Source organism: Delphinapterus leucas, chromosome 10, assembly GCF_059928025.1.
Source record: "Delphinapterus leucas isolate spDelLeu-1000000601 "Yukka" chromosome 10, BTC_Dleu_Yukka2, whole genome shotgun sequence".
Lineage (NCBI taxonomy): Eukaryota > Metazoa > Chordata > Mammalia > Artiodactyla > Monodontidae > Delphinapterus > Delphinapterus leucas.
Window position 1 is genome coordinate 104,132,300 of NC_143138.1, and position 16,076 is coordinate 104,148,375.

The following is a 16,076-nucleotide window of genomic DNA, read 5'->3' on the forward strand; positions in this document are numbered from 1 at the left end:
CAGGACCCTCCCCCTCCCCCACCCCTGAGTAAGGAGAGCCCAGAGCCACGAGTTTTAGCAAAAATGTTTATTCTCTCCTTAATGTGTGTGTCTTTACAAGTACTAAATCTGAGACAGTAAACTAGGAAACGGCCGTGTATTTACACAGCCTGCGAGCCACACCGCCCCCGGGAGAGGCAGCGGCAGAGGGGCCGCTCAGGCTGCCGAGCGATCGCTCTTCTTTTGGGTGGGGGTTTGCGGCGTCAAAGGACAGCTAATCGTGGGCTTCGTCTTAAAAATATCTCTCTCTCTCTAAATATATCTATTCTAGCTTGTGTAGCACCAACGGCGTGAGCCCTCAGCTCCAGCACTGGCGGGAGAGCCAGGCGGGGCTCGCTCAGCAAGGGCAAAGCGGGGAGGGCGGGGGGACCTCTCCCGTGGGCCTGGGGCCTGGGGCCCGGGTCGGGGAGTGCGGGCAAGCTCGAGGTATATGGAGAGGCCAGGCTCCCGACCGAGGCCGAGCTGTCCCTGGCGCTCCTGAGACGCGTGTGAGCGAGGGCGGGAGGGGGCCCGGGGCGGCGGGCAGTAGCAGCAGTGTCGGGGCGGGCAGGCATCCTGGCACACCGCCCCACACCACAGTCCAGACCCCCGGCCCTGGGGCTGCAGAGGGGCCTTGGGGGCCACCCACCTGCACAGAGCAGCGCTCCCATGCCACACTCCAGCCACCCTCAGGCCAGAGCCGGAGCTTGGGGTCCGAGTGCCCGGCAGGAGGACGGGGATGTGACGGCAGGCGCCTGGGCCCAGTGCCGAAGGCGCGGTGGAGCCAGCAGGACCCTGGAGACGAGCCAGGAGGAGGACTTGGCCCGATTCCAGCCCCGGGAGAGGAAGGTGCGGCCGTGCTGCGGGGTGGACTGCAGGCGTAGGTCAGCGATCGGCTCGAGGCCTCGCGCCCGCAGGGCCGGCTCCCCTCCTGCGTCACCACCGCCCAGCCCGCCGCCCGTGGGGCAAGCACGGGGCCGGGGAGGCCCGAGGAAGGAGGGCTGGGACTGGATTCTGAAGACGGCAGCGCAGCGGCCGAGGAGCCCCCTGACCCGAGTGGGGCTGGAAGAACGGGGGCTTCGATCAGAAGCAGCTTCAGGGAAGACTCGGGGGGAGCGAGACCCACACCCGGACGGAACCCGGCCCCGGCCAGCGCCCGCCCGGCCTGAGCTCCCGCTGGACACCCGCCACGCGGGGGGCCCGAGCCCTGCTCAGTGCCCACGGGGCCCAGGGACCCCTGCACCCCGGTTCCAGGAGCTTCCTGAGTCAGGAGGGGGCGGATTTCACCCCTCCTCCCGCGAGGGAGCAGCTCCTCAGCTGACGGAGGTGTGCGGTCTGGCTCACGCTGCTTGGGGGGGGTACCCAAGACGGGCGGCCGGGGGCGCGGGGCCGGCCACAGCTAGCTGTCCCTTAAAGTCCGCGGGAATCTGTAGTACCGTCGAAAAAGTGAATTGAAAAGGGGACAGGCCACTGCCTTCACAAGTGACTGATTAATTAAAAAACATGAAAAAAGGGCCTAACCACCTCTAGTATTCAACACTTGCAGTTTTAAAAAGATCAAGTCAGACTAAACGCTAGCACAGTCATGCAGGAATCCACGGCCCGCGTCCGGGAAGCCCTCGGCCCGAGAAGTCCTCTCCTTTTCATGTCAAAACGAAAACAAGACGACCCGCAGGTCGAGGGTGGAGGCCTCGGGGGTGCTGCAGCGGGGAAGCTCTGGCCACTTTCTCCATGACCATTTGGTATTGCTTTCCCGCTACCTTAATTCTCTTATTCTAAAGTGTAAAATTTCTCCTCCTCCAGGTAACTATACAGGACCCCACTGGGGCTGGAGACAGGCTAGAGCCACATATATATATATATATATATATGGATATATATGTACAGATTTTTTAATTAAAAACGCGCTGTTTTGCTCGCTGAGAGCAGGACGGGCAGACCGGCTCTGCAGCCCCCCCCCGGTCACTGCGTCCTGCTCCCGGCCAGGCCAGTGGGTGTGGTCCGAGGCCCCCGTGGCCCCGCTGCCCAAGCAGAGCGCAGCAGGACCCCCTTGCTCCCCTAAAAGACGAGCAACAGCCCCCAGATATCCCTCCACTCCGAGGGACCAGCACGCTGCTGAGGGGCCAGACTGACGCCGCTGGGAGGCGGGTGGGGGCTGGGGAGGGGGGAGGAGGGTGCTCGGGGCTGCTCCCGGGACCTCCACAGCCGAGAGCTCAGCCCGGGACGGGGGCGGGCGCGGTGGGGGGAATAAATAAGGGGAACGTGCACGCATGACCCGGAGCCCCAGGCCCTAGCGGCTCCCAGAGGCACAGCCCTGAGGACGGAACGGGATCCGAGTCCTTCTGGAAGTCACTTGGGCCCCGCGTGGAGCCGTCCTGCAGCCCCTCCATAGGAGGGAGCCGGGGGCCTCTCTCTGGGCGAGGTCGACGTGGCGCTCTGGCCTCGGCCGCGGAGAGCACGCGGTGAATCGGAGGATGGCGGCGGCGGTGCACTGGTGAGTGTGGTGTTGCCGGAACGTGGCAGGTGGGTGGTAATGCCTGGACCGACTTCAGCTCGCCGTGGCTGAGCCCTGGGCATTCAGCCTCCCCGCCCGGCCGCCAGCCATGCCCCAGCCCTCAGACTCTGCCTAGGGAGCCGGGCACAGCTGACCCCCTCCCAGCGCCTGGGCTTGGCCCTCCTGGCCTCGGCAGCCCAACCTCTCCTTACGGGAGGACTCCTGCCTCACCCCCGGGGCCTCAGCAGCAGTCACCCACTGTCCTGAGAAGGCCCCCTGCCACACCTGGGCTCCCCAGCCCCACGGCGAGCAGCTCTGGGCGTGGAGGGTGCTGCAGGGCACCGTCTCACCAACACCAATTAAGAACCGGGACCCCCGCAGGCGGGAAGGGGACAGGGGCGGCGAGGGGGGCCAGGACTGCACACCCGGCCCCCAGCGCAGGGCACCTGGCATGGTTGGGGCGAGGTTGCCTCCGTGGACCTCCCGAGGGCCACCCCCGAGGGCCCTCTCACTCTCCTGCTGGCCAGGCAGTCATGGCCGATGGCTCAGCTGCTCAGGGCCATGGTGTCCACCACCTGCTCCAACTTGCTCCGGAGCCGCTGCCGCCGTGCCTGCTCGTCCTTCTCCAGGGCCGTCAGGATCTGTGGAGGTGGGAGGGGGGCATCAGGCCTGTCCGGGGTTCAGGGTAGCACACAGCGGCTGTGTCCAGAGTGGGCTCCAGGCTGAGGCCACTTTGTCCCACCCACTCTCAGCTGAGGGACCTGGGCCTGGAGCCGGGACCCCCAGACCCCGCGACCCTGGGGTCTCCATCCGCCCCTCATCCCCCAAAACCACCCGAACAGGGCTCAGGTCCCTGCTGGCCCTCCAGGTCCCCGAGCCCCAGGGCCTGCCCCCTGCACCCGTGGGTCCTGCTGGGCTCTGTGCTCACACCCCAGTCTCCCGCGGCGGCCAGTCAGCCCCCAGCACGTGGCCGTGCTGCCGTCTCCCTCCACAGCCCCATTGCCCCACGTCTCTGCACCCCTCATAGCACAGCCCCTCGGAAAGAACCGCAGCCCGCCACCCCCACGCTCTGACCTGCCGCCAGGTCTCCTGCGCTCACCGCCCCATCCTCTCAAACCCACACAAAAGTTGGAGCTGGCGCCTGAGCCCTCCGGCTCCTGACGTGGTCCCTGCAGCCGGGCAGCCCGGCCACAGCCCCTGCTCCCCCGCTCCCCGCACCTGGCAGTCAGGCTCCGTCTCTGAACCCCAAAGGCTGTCTCCCTCGGGAGCAGCCCAAGACCCTACAGACTGCACACCGGGCGACGGCCCCGCCTCCCCCTCCTCCCAGGACATTCTGATTCAGCCTCGCGCGGCCTCTGTCGTACTGCCTCCGGCCTGCTCTGGCCTCAGGGCCTGGGCTCTGGCCAGGCCCGCCCTGCCTCTCCGGCCCTGCGCTCCGTCCGTCCAGTGCAGCCCACGAGTCAGTTGTCTGTCCCGACGTCTCAGGGAGGCCCAGCTCCGCGCGCGCTTGGCTCCAGAAGCAGATCGGGTGCCGAGGTTGAGGATGGCCTGTGCCCTGCCCTGGAGACGCGCCCAGACCCATCAGGCAGCCCGGGCTGGGGCGGGAGCATACTCGCTGAGGCTGGCGAGCTTACCTCGTCCTTGTACTTGCTGATGTAGGAGTAGATCTCATGCAGGGCACTCATGCTGTTGAACTGGCTCAGGTGCAGCCGCGACTGCTCAGCCAGGTACGCGCTCATGTCCTGGTCGCTGATGGCGGGCATCTTGGCGATGTCCGCGTAGTACCTGCGGCGGGCGGGCGGGCGGGCGCATGAGCTGGGTCCCGGCCCCTCCCCCGCCCGGCCCCGGGCCCGCGCCCCCACCTCTCCACCCAGCTCTTGTAGTTGGGGATGTCCTTGGCGTAGAGCAGCTTGTTGGAGGGCGAGTCCTTGCCCAGCTTGTGCTCGGACGTCGAGCAGGAGTCCATGAAGGTCTGGGCCACCACCGACAGGCAGGCGTCCGTGATGCTGCTCTTGTGGATGTCGAACACGAACTGCGGGTTCTTGATCACGTTCACCCAGAAGCGCAGGGGCAGGCTGCGGGCAGGCGGGCGCACGGTCGGACGGGCCGGCGGGGGGCAGGGGCTGACCTGTGGCCTCACCGTCCTCCCGGCTCTGGCCTTCACGGTGACCGTGGATTTCCATGCAGCCGGGGAGACAGGCCCAGAGAGCTGGGCCGTGAGCGAGGGCTGCTCCTGCTGGCCAGCCCCTCCCCACGGTCCCAGGGGAGGGTGTGCACACCCACAGGCTCTCTCGCGCTTGGGCACCCACTGTGCCCGGCTGCAGTCCTCCAGGCCTGAGTGCCTGCTCACAGCTGGGCCGGCTCCCCATGAGTCTTGGTGACAAGACCAGGAAGGGGGCCAGCAGATGCAGCCCCACTACAGCTGACCCCGACCCAGAAGGCCACCTCTACGACAGCCCTTGGCTGGGCTAGCAACAGCCTCTAAGCCACGTGTCGCCGTTTAAACTTAAATAAAGTTAAAGATTCAGGGGCTCGGCTGCACCAGTTACGTCAAATAGCCCTAGTCACACGTGGCTACGTGCATGGCACAAACCTAGAACTTTCTATCATCCCAGAAAGGTCCCCTGGACAGTGCTGACCTACATTGCCTCCTCTTGGTGCCCGGTGGACCCCCTCAAGGGCCGCGGGCAGCGCAGGTGGAGCTGGAGGCCCGGGGTGGGTTCGCTTGGAGAGGACCTGGGCTGCATCCCAGGCTTGGGGGGAAGCAGTGCACAGGGAGGGGTCAGGACACGGGGAGAAAGAGGCCAGAGACACAAAGCTTGTGAGGACCAGGCAGGCCCTGCCAGGGACCCGGGCAGCTCTGGAGGCAAAAGCCAGACCGGCAGCGAGGGGGCGACGGGACTGAGAGCCCCAGGAGTGTTTGCTGTCACTGTCACCCTCATCGCTGTAGCCAGCATGGGACGGGCCTGTCCCACTGAGCCCGTTTCTCACGCAGAAGCCTACACACCTGCACGCAGCCGCGCATGCCCAGAGACATGCACAGATACACGTGTGCACACACCCCCCCCCCCCACCACCCACATCCGGTCCCACAGGTGGGTCAGCGGATGCCCCCGATGGCTGAGTCAGAGAGGCCCAGATGGAGAGGGACTAGCCGTAACCCGGGGCAGTGGACGGGGCCAGCCTCCTGGCACTGCAGCCCCCAGCCGAGCCGGGCTGCCCCCAGGTCCCAGGCTTCCTGCTCCAGCGGGGACCTCGGCCCCGCCCCCGCCCCGCCCCCACCCCAGGCCGGTACCAGTTGCTCTTCCAGGTGTGGCGCACGTCCGCGTCGTGGATCTGGTGCTGGTCGGCCTGCTCGTCCAGGAAGTCGAACATGTACTTGATGGCCAGCGGCAGGGCCGAGCCCCGGTGCGCCGTGCTGAAGATGGTCTCGAAGAGGTCGTCCACGAACTTCTGCAGTGTGCCCTGTGGGGGGCGGGGCACAGCTCCAGCGGCTGCCCGGCCCGCGTGGCCCGCCCGGGCCCCCTCCCTCCGCCCACCTTGGTGGCCAGCAGCCGCGTCAGGTAGATCTCGGAAACCATCTTGCTGCCACGGTCGCCCTCACGCTGGTCCAGGTGGTCGTGGTTCTTGACCAGGTGCCACAGCTTGGTGCCACTCTCCAGGTCGGGCGTGATCATGGGCGTGCGCGAGCGCAGGCTGTCGGGGCTGCTGGCGGTACGCAGCATGCTCTCTGCGGGCACCACGCCGTCAGCTGCTGCGTCCCGCCCCCCCTGCCCGCCTGCCACCTTGTTGGGCAGGCAGCTCCCCTGTGTGAGCCTCAGCTCCCCCCGACAGCTGGGGTCATCCGCCCCCACCTCCCTGGGTTTCTGGGGACGGTGCCGCCCAGGGAAAGGCCGAGGGTCCCCGGGACAGGCTGTAACCAAGCCGTCCCAGGCTGCCGCAGCGGCGCCCAGAGCGGCATTCTGTCCAGGTCGGTGGTCTGCCCGTTGCCCCCGCTGGCGCTCACCGTATCTGCTGAGGGACTTGGTGAAGGTGGATGAGTTGGAGATATTGTAGGCAGACGTCTGCTTGGGCACCAGGGCCACCGAGGACCCATCCGTCACCTACGGGCAGGGGGCCGGGTGACGCGTGACCCACCACCCATGGCTGGTCTCTCACCTGGGCCTCAGCCTGCCCCCCAACCCTGGGCGACCCCCACATGTGACCGTGCCCTCTCCTCCTGGAGCGTGGCCCCCAGCCCTGAGCCCCGTCGTGGAAAGGGGCCCGAGCCGTGGCCGCAGGTTGGGGGTCACCTGGTAGTGCGCCAGCGTGTTCAGCCTCTTCCAGTCGTTATCGATCTTGGTGGTGACGTCCTCATCCTGCAGGATGATGCGGGCCATGCGGCCCTGGCGCCACTCTGCAGGGGAGGGGAACGCTGGAGGGGCAGGGCGGCCCGCAGGTGCTGCCCTGCTCCTTGCTCCCTCCATCTGGACAGGCCCAGGGGGCAGGGTCCCAGGGGCCCTGAGTGAAGGCTGGGCAGCAGAGGGACAGGCCCAGCCCAGAGCAGAAGCCCTGCACCCCTGCTGCTGCCCAGCCCCTCTGGCAGCCCCCCGCCTGCCCAACCCTGGGCAGCCCAGCCCCACGTGGTGTGCCCACCTTCCGGAGCTCCTAGCCTGGCACTCAAGGCCTCCCTCCATCGCGGCCCCAGCCTCATCCACCAAGGGACCAGCCCGGTCCAGCCCGGCTCTGCTCCCCAGGCCCTTCCTACTTAGCAGGTGCCCCTGCCCACGCCCCGCTCGTGAGCCATCTTGAGAGCCCCCACCCAGCTCCAAGAGCCCACCTGCTTCCTAGAGCACACGGGGACCCCACCCCTGCCCCCACCAGCAGGGGCGCAGCCCTCTCAGCGCCACCCTGCTTCCACCACCCCGGGGAGCAGCCTACAGACCCAGCCTGGGTCACGCGCCCCTTCCCTCCAACCCTCCGGGCCAGCGCCCAGTGCTTGGACGACGCGACAGAGCCCCTGCCGGGCTCACCCAGGTCCATGTCCCCGGCCTTGGGCCGCTGGGAGTAGGGCACGCCCTTGTACACGGCGTCCAGCAGCTTCTCCTTGACCTGCGTCACCGTGTCGCAGTTCAGCCCCTTCACTGGCACCTCGGGCGCGTTCTCATTCTCGGGGTTCACGCAGTTCAGGGTCTGCAGGTGGGGGTGCAGGGCGTCAGCCCCTCCTCCTCCCTGGCGGGCGGGGAGGGGCGGGTGGGGGGCGCTCACCAGCGTCTTGTAGTCGATCTGCTGGCGGATGAGCTTGTCCTCGCTCAGGGAGTAGCGCGCCTCGCCCGTGATGGCGTCGATGGGGCCCTTCTCCATCTGCTGCTTGATGGCGCAGTACAGCATGAAGAGCGGCTCCCCGGCGCACTCCTGTGGGCGGGTGGGCGGCGTCAGGAGGTGCGGGACCCCCGGGCTCCGCCCCAGCCGCTGCCCTGGCCCCCAGCATCTACACCGGCCCCCCCCTCCACGGAGAAAGGGCAACATGGCCAAGTATGAGGACCTTGGTTCCAAAGTCCAAGGAAGACCATCCCCCACGAAGACAGGCATGAAAATCCCGGAAAACAACCTCAGCAAAGGGGCCAAGCGGGGAGGACCAAGGCCAGTCAACCCCGGCTGAAGCCTCGCCCGGTTCAGGCCTCGGCAGGACCAGTGCCCCACTCTGCCCAAAGCAGCCCGTGTTGCATGTGGTTGAGGCGCAGGCTCCGGTGCCGCCCCCACGGCCCAGGGGACTACAACGGGTGTGACCATCATCCATCAGGTGGGGGAGCCCCCTCAGCTAGGACTCGCCTGCAGGAGAGGGCCACCCCTCCCTCCAGAGCACGTGGCCGACGCAATCACAGGTGCAAAAGCACCAACCCAGGGCAGGAGGCTGGCAGGGCGGCTGTCCGGGCACTCGGGGAAGGTCTGTGCTGCCCATCTCCGACCACGTGCCGCCCCCCGCCCCCACTGCAGCCACTGGGCATGTCCCCACCTCAGGGCCTTTGCACCTGCTCCCCCTACAACCAGAACTCTCCCCCTCAGGTCTTCACTGCCCCTTCCAGACCCCACCCGCCGTCCCTTTGTCAGAAAGGCTCTCCCGGGCCCTGGGCTGAGCCCGCTGGCCCTCACTGCCATCACACAGAGCCAGCCCTCTTCAGTGGTCTTGTTTGCTTCCCTGCCATTTCCCCTCTGGAGTGGAAGCTGCCTGCCGCAGCCCAGGGCGTGCCGGGCCCCTCCCGCTACATCCCCAGTGCCCAGCACGGAGCAGGCGCATTGGGGGCTCTACGGACGCTGCTGGACAACAAACACCGTTAACAAACAGCTGCGGAAGGAGGGCTCCTGTCCCGCCCCCGCCAGAGGGCTGCCCCGACTGCAGTGACCAAGCTGCTGCGTGCCCCGCACAGCTGAGTCCCCACCGCAGCCGGACACAGGCCCCTCCCGTCCCGCCCCCGCCAGAGGGCTGCCCCGACTGCGGTGACCAAGCTGCTGCGTGCCCCGCACAGCTGAGTCCCCACCGCAGCCGGACACAGGCCCCTCTCGCCGCCCCCGACGGAGCTGGGAGTGAGCGTGGCCCAGCAGACAGCTGCCGGCCTGCTCCCCGGCCCACCAAGAGCGGCCCTGCCCGGAGCCAGGTGCCCAGGCAGCTTGTTAGCACTGCGGCGATACAGAGAAGCTGCCAAGGAGTGGCGGTGAGCACAGGTCATCCGGAGACCCCCCAGCAACACGCCCATCTCTGGAATCGTTTCATCGGCAAACTTGGCTGCATTACATCAGCTAGGGCAGAGGCCCAGCCGTTAACAGCTGCCTCTCCCTGCAGACGCCACGAGACTTACTCCTCTCAGAAGAAAAGGGGCACCTCAGGAGGTCAGAGGGTGAGGCTACACAGCAAATCACGAGAAGCCAGGATTCGAACCCAGACAGTCTACCGCTAAAGCAGCTGGTCCTTAAAAGCCAAGCGTCCTTACAGAACATGCAGGCTGAGCAGGGTGTTCACTCTGAGCCTGGCTGGCAGGCTCTGACCCACTCCCACAGGCCCGCCCAGATGCCGGGAAGCAGGAACCAAGGAGCAGAAAGGCTCTGAGACTGGGAAGGCCCAGAACCCAGCCCTTCCCTGCGGGGCCCACTTCCTGCACAGGGAGGAGGGCGACCTCGGTGACTCTCAGGCCCAGCCGGAAGAGACGTGCAGGAACTACCAGTGAGTCTCCAAGTGAAAAGGTGACACGAGGACAGGCTGTTCGATAAATGTTAGAAGAAGCCCTTCTCCAGTCGGGAGAGGAAATCGAGTGAGATCCCTGCCTCACACCACATACTAACAGAAAACATTCCTCGGCGTGACACGAGAGCTGTAAATGACAGAAAAGTTCAACATTCTCTTGGGACTTCCCTGGCGGTCCAGTGGTTAAGACTTCACCTTCCAATGCAGGGGGTGCGGGTTCGATCCCTGGTTGGGGAACTAAGATCCCACATGCCCCAAGGCCAAAAAAACCAAAACATACAACAGAAACAATTCTGTAACAAATTCAACAATGACTTAAAAAAAATTCTCGTAAAAAAATTTCTTTTAAACTTCTTTTTTCAAAGAAAGCGGGCCTCCTCTGAGCCCCCTCCTCCAGGTTCCCAGAGACGACTTAATGAGCACGTGACCAAATCACGCGGTCTGCCAACAGGTGCGCTTTGCAGGAAAGGCACAGCTCTGTTACTGCCACCTGTCCTGCGCGACAACAACGTCGTCGTACTCTGGGCATCACTGGGCCACCACCCACCGGGCGAGCCCCACCCAGCCCGACCCCCTCCCCTCTGGACCCCGCGCCCACCTCAGGGCCTTTGGTCCCCATCTGGCTACCTCCTGCCCCTCCTCATGCTCACATCTCGCCACCCCATCCACGCTTTCACGGCCCTGTGGACACCCCGCCCCTTTCCCCATCTGCGCCCCTCAGCCCAGCCAGGACTCTGTCCTGAGCACTCTGCATGCAGCAGCTGGGCTCAGCACGTCCTCCATGGAGGACGGAAAGCCCCACCGCCACCCCCGCCTCGGGACACTGCAGCGAGCGGAGCCTGCAGAGCCACACGGAGCGCAGACCCAGGCCGCCTGCGTCACGAGGCTCCATGGCCCGCTCCCTCGTCCACCGTGGAGCGCTAAGCAGGGGCCACCATGCGAGGACCGGGCCCGGCTGCCAAGCCTTCGGGTTTCTCAAGGGAAGCCAGACAGACATCTGGGTCTGATGACCTCCCAGTTCTAAAATGCAGGCGACCCATCTAGCTGCTCACGGCCCTGACAAAGTCCACCTGGACCCACGTCTAGCTGGCCTGCAGGCTGTACCCGTTCCGTGAACAGCCTGGCTCCCCAGGGTCTGCCTCGGGGTAGGGGCTCTCCCAGCCCGAGAGGGAATTGTCTGGGCAACGACAGTGGAAGCACAGGCAGCTGCCCGCCTCCTCACAGCAGGGTCAACAGGACCCACCGCCCCCGGGCGCCTCCTCAGGCTGGCCCAGGGCCAGGAGCTGGACACACACACACCCCTGCCCGGGAGCTCCCTCCGACCTCAGGTCTGGGCCACGGGCACTGCATGAGCCCCACCAGAGCCTGGACGCCCGCCCCAGCTCAGTCACATGCAGCTGCGGGACCCACGTCGGGCCCCGGCGTCCACCTCTGCCCCGGCGGCTGAGTGAGGACAGGACAGCCTCCAGGAGGAGCAGGGAAGACGCTAAGGGACAGATGCGAGCCGGGGGCGGTCCTGCCGAGGCCCTGGCCCCTTGGTGTCTCTCGGCTGAGAGCCCACCAGTCACCCCTGGCCTCCCACCCCCACCTGGGGCCCCCCGTGGCCCACCCACCTTGAGGAATTTGTACAGAAGGAAGGTGAACCAGTTGGTCAGCATCTTCTCTGCCACCGACTCAGTCCTGGGAACAGAACACATGCAGGGGCGGCCTCAGTCCTACCGCCAGGCCCGCTCACACCACCACCTCGCCACCCCGCCCTCCCCGGGGCCAAAGGTCAGGCCTTGGCCTCGGAGCAGGTGTCACCTTGCGCCGAGGGGTCCCAGACAAGGCAAGCCCCGGAGCGGGTCCCCGGAACTGCAGCGGCGGCGCCTGGGCTGCGCCAGTGGGCGCGCTGCCGCGGGGCAGGCACGGGGCGCAGACTCACCGCCGCAGCAGCAGCTTCGGGTGGTTCTTGCTTTCCAGGTTCTTCTCGATGAGGTCGGACAGCAGGTGCTTGAGCACGCCCGTGGCGTACTCCATCTCGCCCTGCAGGGCCGTCATGACGAGCGAGGCCACGTTGCCGCGGTCCCGCATGGAGAAGCTGCGCTGGGCCTCCAGCGTACGGATGAAGGTCAGCAGGAAGTGCTTCTTGGTCAGCAGCTGCCCGAACAGTGTCAGAGACTTCTCCACGTTAGCCTGCACCTGGGGGGCCGCGGGCCGGCTCAGACCTCAGAGAGCACCGGCCCCTGCTGGCCGAGGGCCCGTCTAGGCCCCGGTACAAAGGGCGGGTCCCTGAGCTGCAACTGTCGTAGCAGAATGGACGGGGCCTGGCAGCTGCGTGAGAAGCCGCAGCAGGCAGAGGCCCGGGGCACGGCAGCGTGCGGGTGCAGAACAGAGGCCTGCTCCAGCCACCCTCTGTGTGGCCCAGCTCGTCCACCGGGCACCAGGAGTGCCCGACAGTCCCTCCCAGCCGGCACCAACGCAGAAACCACCCTCCCCCTTCACAGAGGACACTCAAGTCCGGAGAGGGGAGCAGCGTGTTGCAGCCACACAGCGTTGAGGTGGGAAAGGGCCTATGGAATGCCAGGTACGGCTGGTTCCAGGTCCCTGCTCACTCTTATCTGTCCCGAGGCTTGTCACAGCATGACACAAGGCTCCCAGCCCAGGCAACAGGCACCAGAGAGGACGCACAGCCACAGCTAAGAGAACAGTCAGACCAGCCCGGCAGACGGCAAGGCCGGGAGAGACACCCGATGGCGGATGCGGAACCCCCAGCATGGCAGACACCCCAGCAAACAAGCAGGCAGCGAGCAGCCCACGGCGTCCTGGGCCCGAGCCAGCGCGACAGGAAGGCCCGCTGAGCTGCAGCTCGAGAGGGCATGTCCCACCAACACAGCCACGTGAGGGGGCTGGCTCCCCAACATCCGAGGAGTGCAGGACGCGACACACACGCCCCCCATAGAGCGCAACAGAGCAGACTCGCTGAGCCCCTGCCCGTTCCGAGCTGGGGGCCCTGGGCGTCTGGCCGGCTACTGGGCAGCCCAGGAGGACGTGGGTGCCCGGCGGCTTCCCCTCGGCAGGCTCGGGGGCCGCATCGGCCGCGCAGAGCCCAGCTGAGCGCCCGCGCCTCCCGACACTCATGGAAGCAGCCCCCCTGGCCCAGTGAAGCTCGGCACCCGGGCCCACCCAGGAGCCAGGCCGGACGAGCTGCAGGTGGTACACAGTAGGCTAGGGGCCCAACGAAACAGAGCAGGGCCCTGGGGAGCCCAGGCTAAGGGTGGTTTGCTGGGGCGAGGCCCCCCACACCCGGCCCCCCTCCCAGCAGTCTCAAGCCCGCCCCCAGGACCCTGCCGCCCCAGCACCCAAGGAGCCCCCGCAGGCAGAGGCAGCGGTGAACCCCAGCCAGCAGCCCACCTCCATCTCCTTGAGCACTGGGTGGTCCTCGATGCCGGGGAAGAGGACCCGCATGGCGTACGTGCGGTAGTCAAGGAACGGGATGCCGGCACCGTCCAGGTCGTTGGTCAGCTCGTGGATGTCCGTCTGCAGCTCCGCAAAGGCTGTGGCCAGACGAGGTGTCACGGCAGCTGCCCCGGCCCCCGCAGCACCCCCCACTCTCCCCCAACACACTCAGGGTCGAGCCAGCCCCTGACTCTGCCACTCGCCAGTTGGGTGAACTTGAGGAAGTTCCTGTGCCTCCGTTTCCCCAGTCCTGACACAGAGGCTGAGCCCTCCACCCCTGACCTGCTGCAGAATTCACCAAGATGAGAGCAGAGGCAGTGCCGGGATGGGGCTGGAAGGGGCCTCCATGTCCCGATGGGGCAGCAGGGGCCAGGGCAACTGTGGCCCCCTGGCTCCAGCCACAGGAGAAGAGCGGGGATGAGGCCGGCTGGGAAGGGGCAGAGCCCTGCGTGCCAACAAGCAAGCCCTCCCGGCTCAGGCCAGGGGCCCCTGACACGCCCGCCCGCTCGCTCAGGGAGGCTCCGCTGCTTTCAGAACATTCCTGAGCCGTGAGGTGTGAGCCCTGCGGCAGCCCAAGGATGCGCTGTCTGGTCAGGAGCCGGCCCTTCCCCCCCCCCCCCACTGCTGCCTGGAGTCTGGTCACCTCCACCTGGCTGGCCCTGGGGGCCCGCACACACGCTGCCAGACACGGGCATCACAGGTCAGTCCAGACAGGACAGGCAGACGGTTGTCCTTGTCCCAGGAAGGCCCAGGCCGCCGCCTCCCACCCAAGCCCCCAACACGTGCCGGAGCCCCTCAGAGCGGCAGTCTGCCAGGGACTGAGGGGGCGCTGGGACACGGGCCTTTGTCTTAAGACGGGCCAGGGTCCCGGGCAGACCGGACACCCCAGGCCAGTGGAATTAGTGACCACCCAGAATGAGGCCTGTTAGGCATGAGGCCCCCCAGGCGAGGCTTCCGACCCTGCCCAGCCCCCTGTCCTCATCCCCAAGCGGGACGACGCCTGTCGTCTGCCCCAGGGCTGCCAGCGTTCACTCACGGACCCTGCAGGACACTCAAGCCCTCCCCTACCCCGGCACCTGACACGCGAGAGACCGCCAGGCACCACCCGCGCCGCCCTGTTCACCCCTCGTGACAGCCCTGGACCCTGACGGGGCTCCCAGAGGCACAAGTGAGCTGGGGTCAACTAGAGCCCCCCGCCTCCAGCTGGCTGGGGGCACCCAGCCCTGAGGCCCATCTCACGCCAGCCAGAAAGGCCAGCCGGGCTCGACAGAGACCAGCACGGGCGCAGGCTACTGCCTGGAGCCCACACGGGCACACAGGAGTTGAACCCCGCAGGGCCCCCGCGGCCCCGGCCTGGGTGCCCACCACTCAGCGCCTACCCGCTGGCCTCCCCGCGGCCCCGGCCCCAGTACTCGGCACCGGCGGGTGCGGCAGCACCTGCTCCGTGGGGACCAGCCCTGGGCCTCCTGGTCTCCCGGACACTCGGTCCCCGGGACCAGCTCTGCTCCAGCTGGAGGCCACCATCCTGGCCCTTCCCGCCGACCCGCCGGCCCACCGTTCAGATTTCCGACGCCGCCTGCGGCCCCTGCCCTTCTCACTCCCTGGGCCGCCCCCACCTGCCCTTGGGGTCCACCTCTCAGTCGGGAGCTCCCGGGGGAGCAGGCTTTGGGGAAGGGGGCATGTGACAAGGTGTGGGGATGCCGAGCCTGTCCCCGTGGCCGTCCTAGCACCACGGGGAGGGGGAGCCTCAGAGGAAGGGGGTCCTGAGAGCAGAGTGAGGGCCTGGCTGGGCCCCAGATCCTGGTGAAGCCTCCCCGCCGAAGTGGCCTGAGCTGGTTTGCGTCACGTGCACCCCAGGGTGAGACAGACACACGCCCGAGCAAGCACCCCAAGGGCAGAGGCAGCCCAGGCCTGGGTCTGGGTGTGCACAGTGGGGCTGAAGACAGGGCCCCTCCCTCAGTGCCCCCCACCGGCCGCCGGAGGGAACCAGCCGCGCCAGCACGTGGACGAGCACAGCCCACAACACCTGGGGAAATGGTCCCCCGCCCGGAGCGGGCGGGCCCAGCGTCCCCGCACCTGGTGGTACGTCCGTCCTACAGAGGAGACTGAGGCACAGAAACGCCGTGTGCCCATCTGGGGTCCCACGGACAGGCTGGGACGCAAAGGGGGCTCTCTGGACAGAGCCTGCGTTTCAAGCAACGCCCCGTGACTGCGCCCAGTCAGGCCCCTGCCCAGCCCCCGGCCCGAGCCCGGCACAGCGAGCTCCGCCCCCCCCCGGCGCCCCCCAGCCCGCACCCCTCCCCGCGGCCCCACCCACCTTCCTTGCACTCGAGGGCCACGCGGGACTCCAGGTTGTCCATCTGCAGCTGCAGGCGCTTGAGGGTGCGGTCGGCGTCCCGCGACTTGCGCTTGTAGGCGATGAGCACGGCCACGATGACGAGCAGCAGGAGGCCCCCGCCCCCGCCGATGCCCACGATGGCGGGCAGTGTCAGCAGACTGTCCGAGTACACCTGCAGCACCCCCGGCGAGAACTCGAAGCCGCCGGCCCGGACCTGGGGGTGCAGGCCGCTCAGGGGGCGCCCCAGCCCCGCACGGTCGGCGAGGTGGAGGCGCTGGCACCCAGGGCAGACGCTGGGCCCGCCAGGGGCACCAGGGAGGGGCTCCCTCTGGGTGGGAGGCAAGTCTGGGGCTTGCTCAGAGCGGGGCTGCCCCACGTGGGGCCCAGGAGGCCGGAGCTGCCAGGACCCGTGGACGCACCGTGACCTTGTGCTGCCCGGTGAGGTTGGGCGACTCGCAGAGCAGCTGCGTCTCCGACACGGTGAGGGCGCAGGGTGTGGAGCCGATGAGCACCGTGTAGTTGAGCCGAGAGTTGCCGGGCGCTGGCGGCAGGAGGTTGCGGCCCTGCGG

The 16,076-nt window shown here is 67.3% G+C and overlaps 1 protein-coding gene across 3 annotated transcripts in view; it reads right to left on the reverse strand.

Moving 5' to 3' along the window:
- Window positions 1–1,411: 1,411 nt before the first annotated feature.
- The window catches only part of PLXNA1 (plexin A1), a 42,630-nt gene continuing 27,965 nt past the window's right edge, over window positions 1,412–16,076 (reverse strand). Inside the window, exons 19-32 of one of the 3 annotated variants that reach the window (XM_022562502.3) lie at window positions 15,927–16,070; window positions 15,487–15,721; window positions 13,125–13,267; window positions 11,656–11,912; window positions 11,345–11,411; window positions 7,760–7,906; window positions 7,525–7,684; window positions 6,805–6,908; window positions 6,519–6,615; window positions 6,052–6,242; window positions 5,808–5,977; window positions 4,375–4,587; window positions 4,147–4,297; window positions 1,412–3,153 (exon numbers count right to left, since the gene is read on the reverse strand). In XM_022562502.3, the coding sequence (XP_022418210.2) occupies window positions 3,058–3,153; window positions 4,147–4,297; window positions 4,375–4,587; window positions 5,808–5,977; window positions 6,052–6,242; window positions 6,519–6,615; window positions 6,805–6,908; window positions 7,525–7,684; window positions 7,760–7,906; window positions 11,345–11,411; window positions 11,656–11,912; window positions 13,125–13,267; window positions 15,487–15,721; window positions 15,927–16,070 (2,175 nt within the window). In that variant the 3' untranslated portion in view covers window positions 1,412–3,057. Of the gene's footprint in view, window positions 3,154–4,146; window positions 4,298–4,374; window positions 4,588–4,818; window positions 5,266–5,807; window positions 5,978–6,051; window positions 6,243–6,518; window positions 6,616–6,804; window positions 6,909–7,524; window positions 7,685–7,759; window positions 7,907–11,344; window positions 11,412–11,655; window positions 11,913–13,124; window positions 13,268–15,486; window positions 15,722–15,926; window positions 16,071–16,076 lie in introns of those variants that run through there. The other 2 variants (XM_089919844.1, XM_089919843.1) reach the window with 2 other exon arrangements.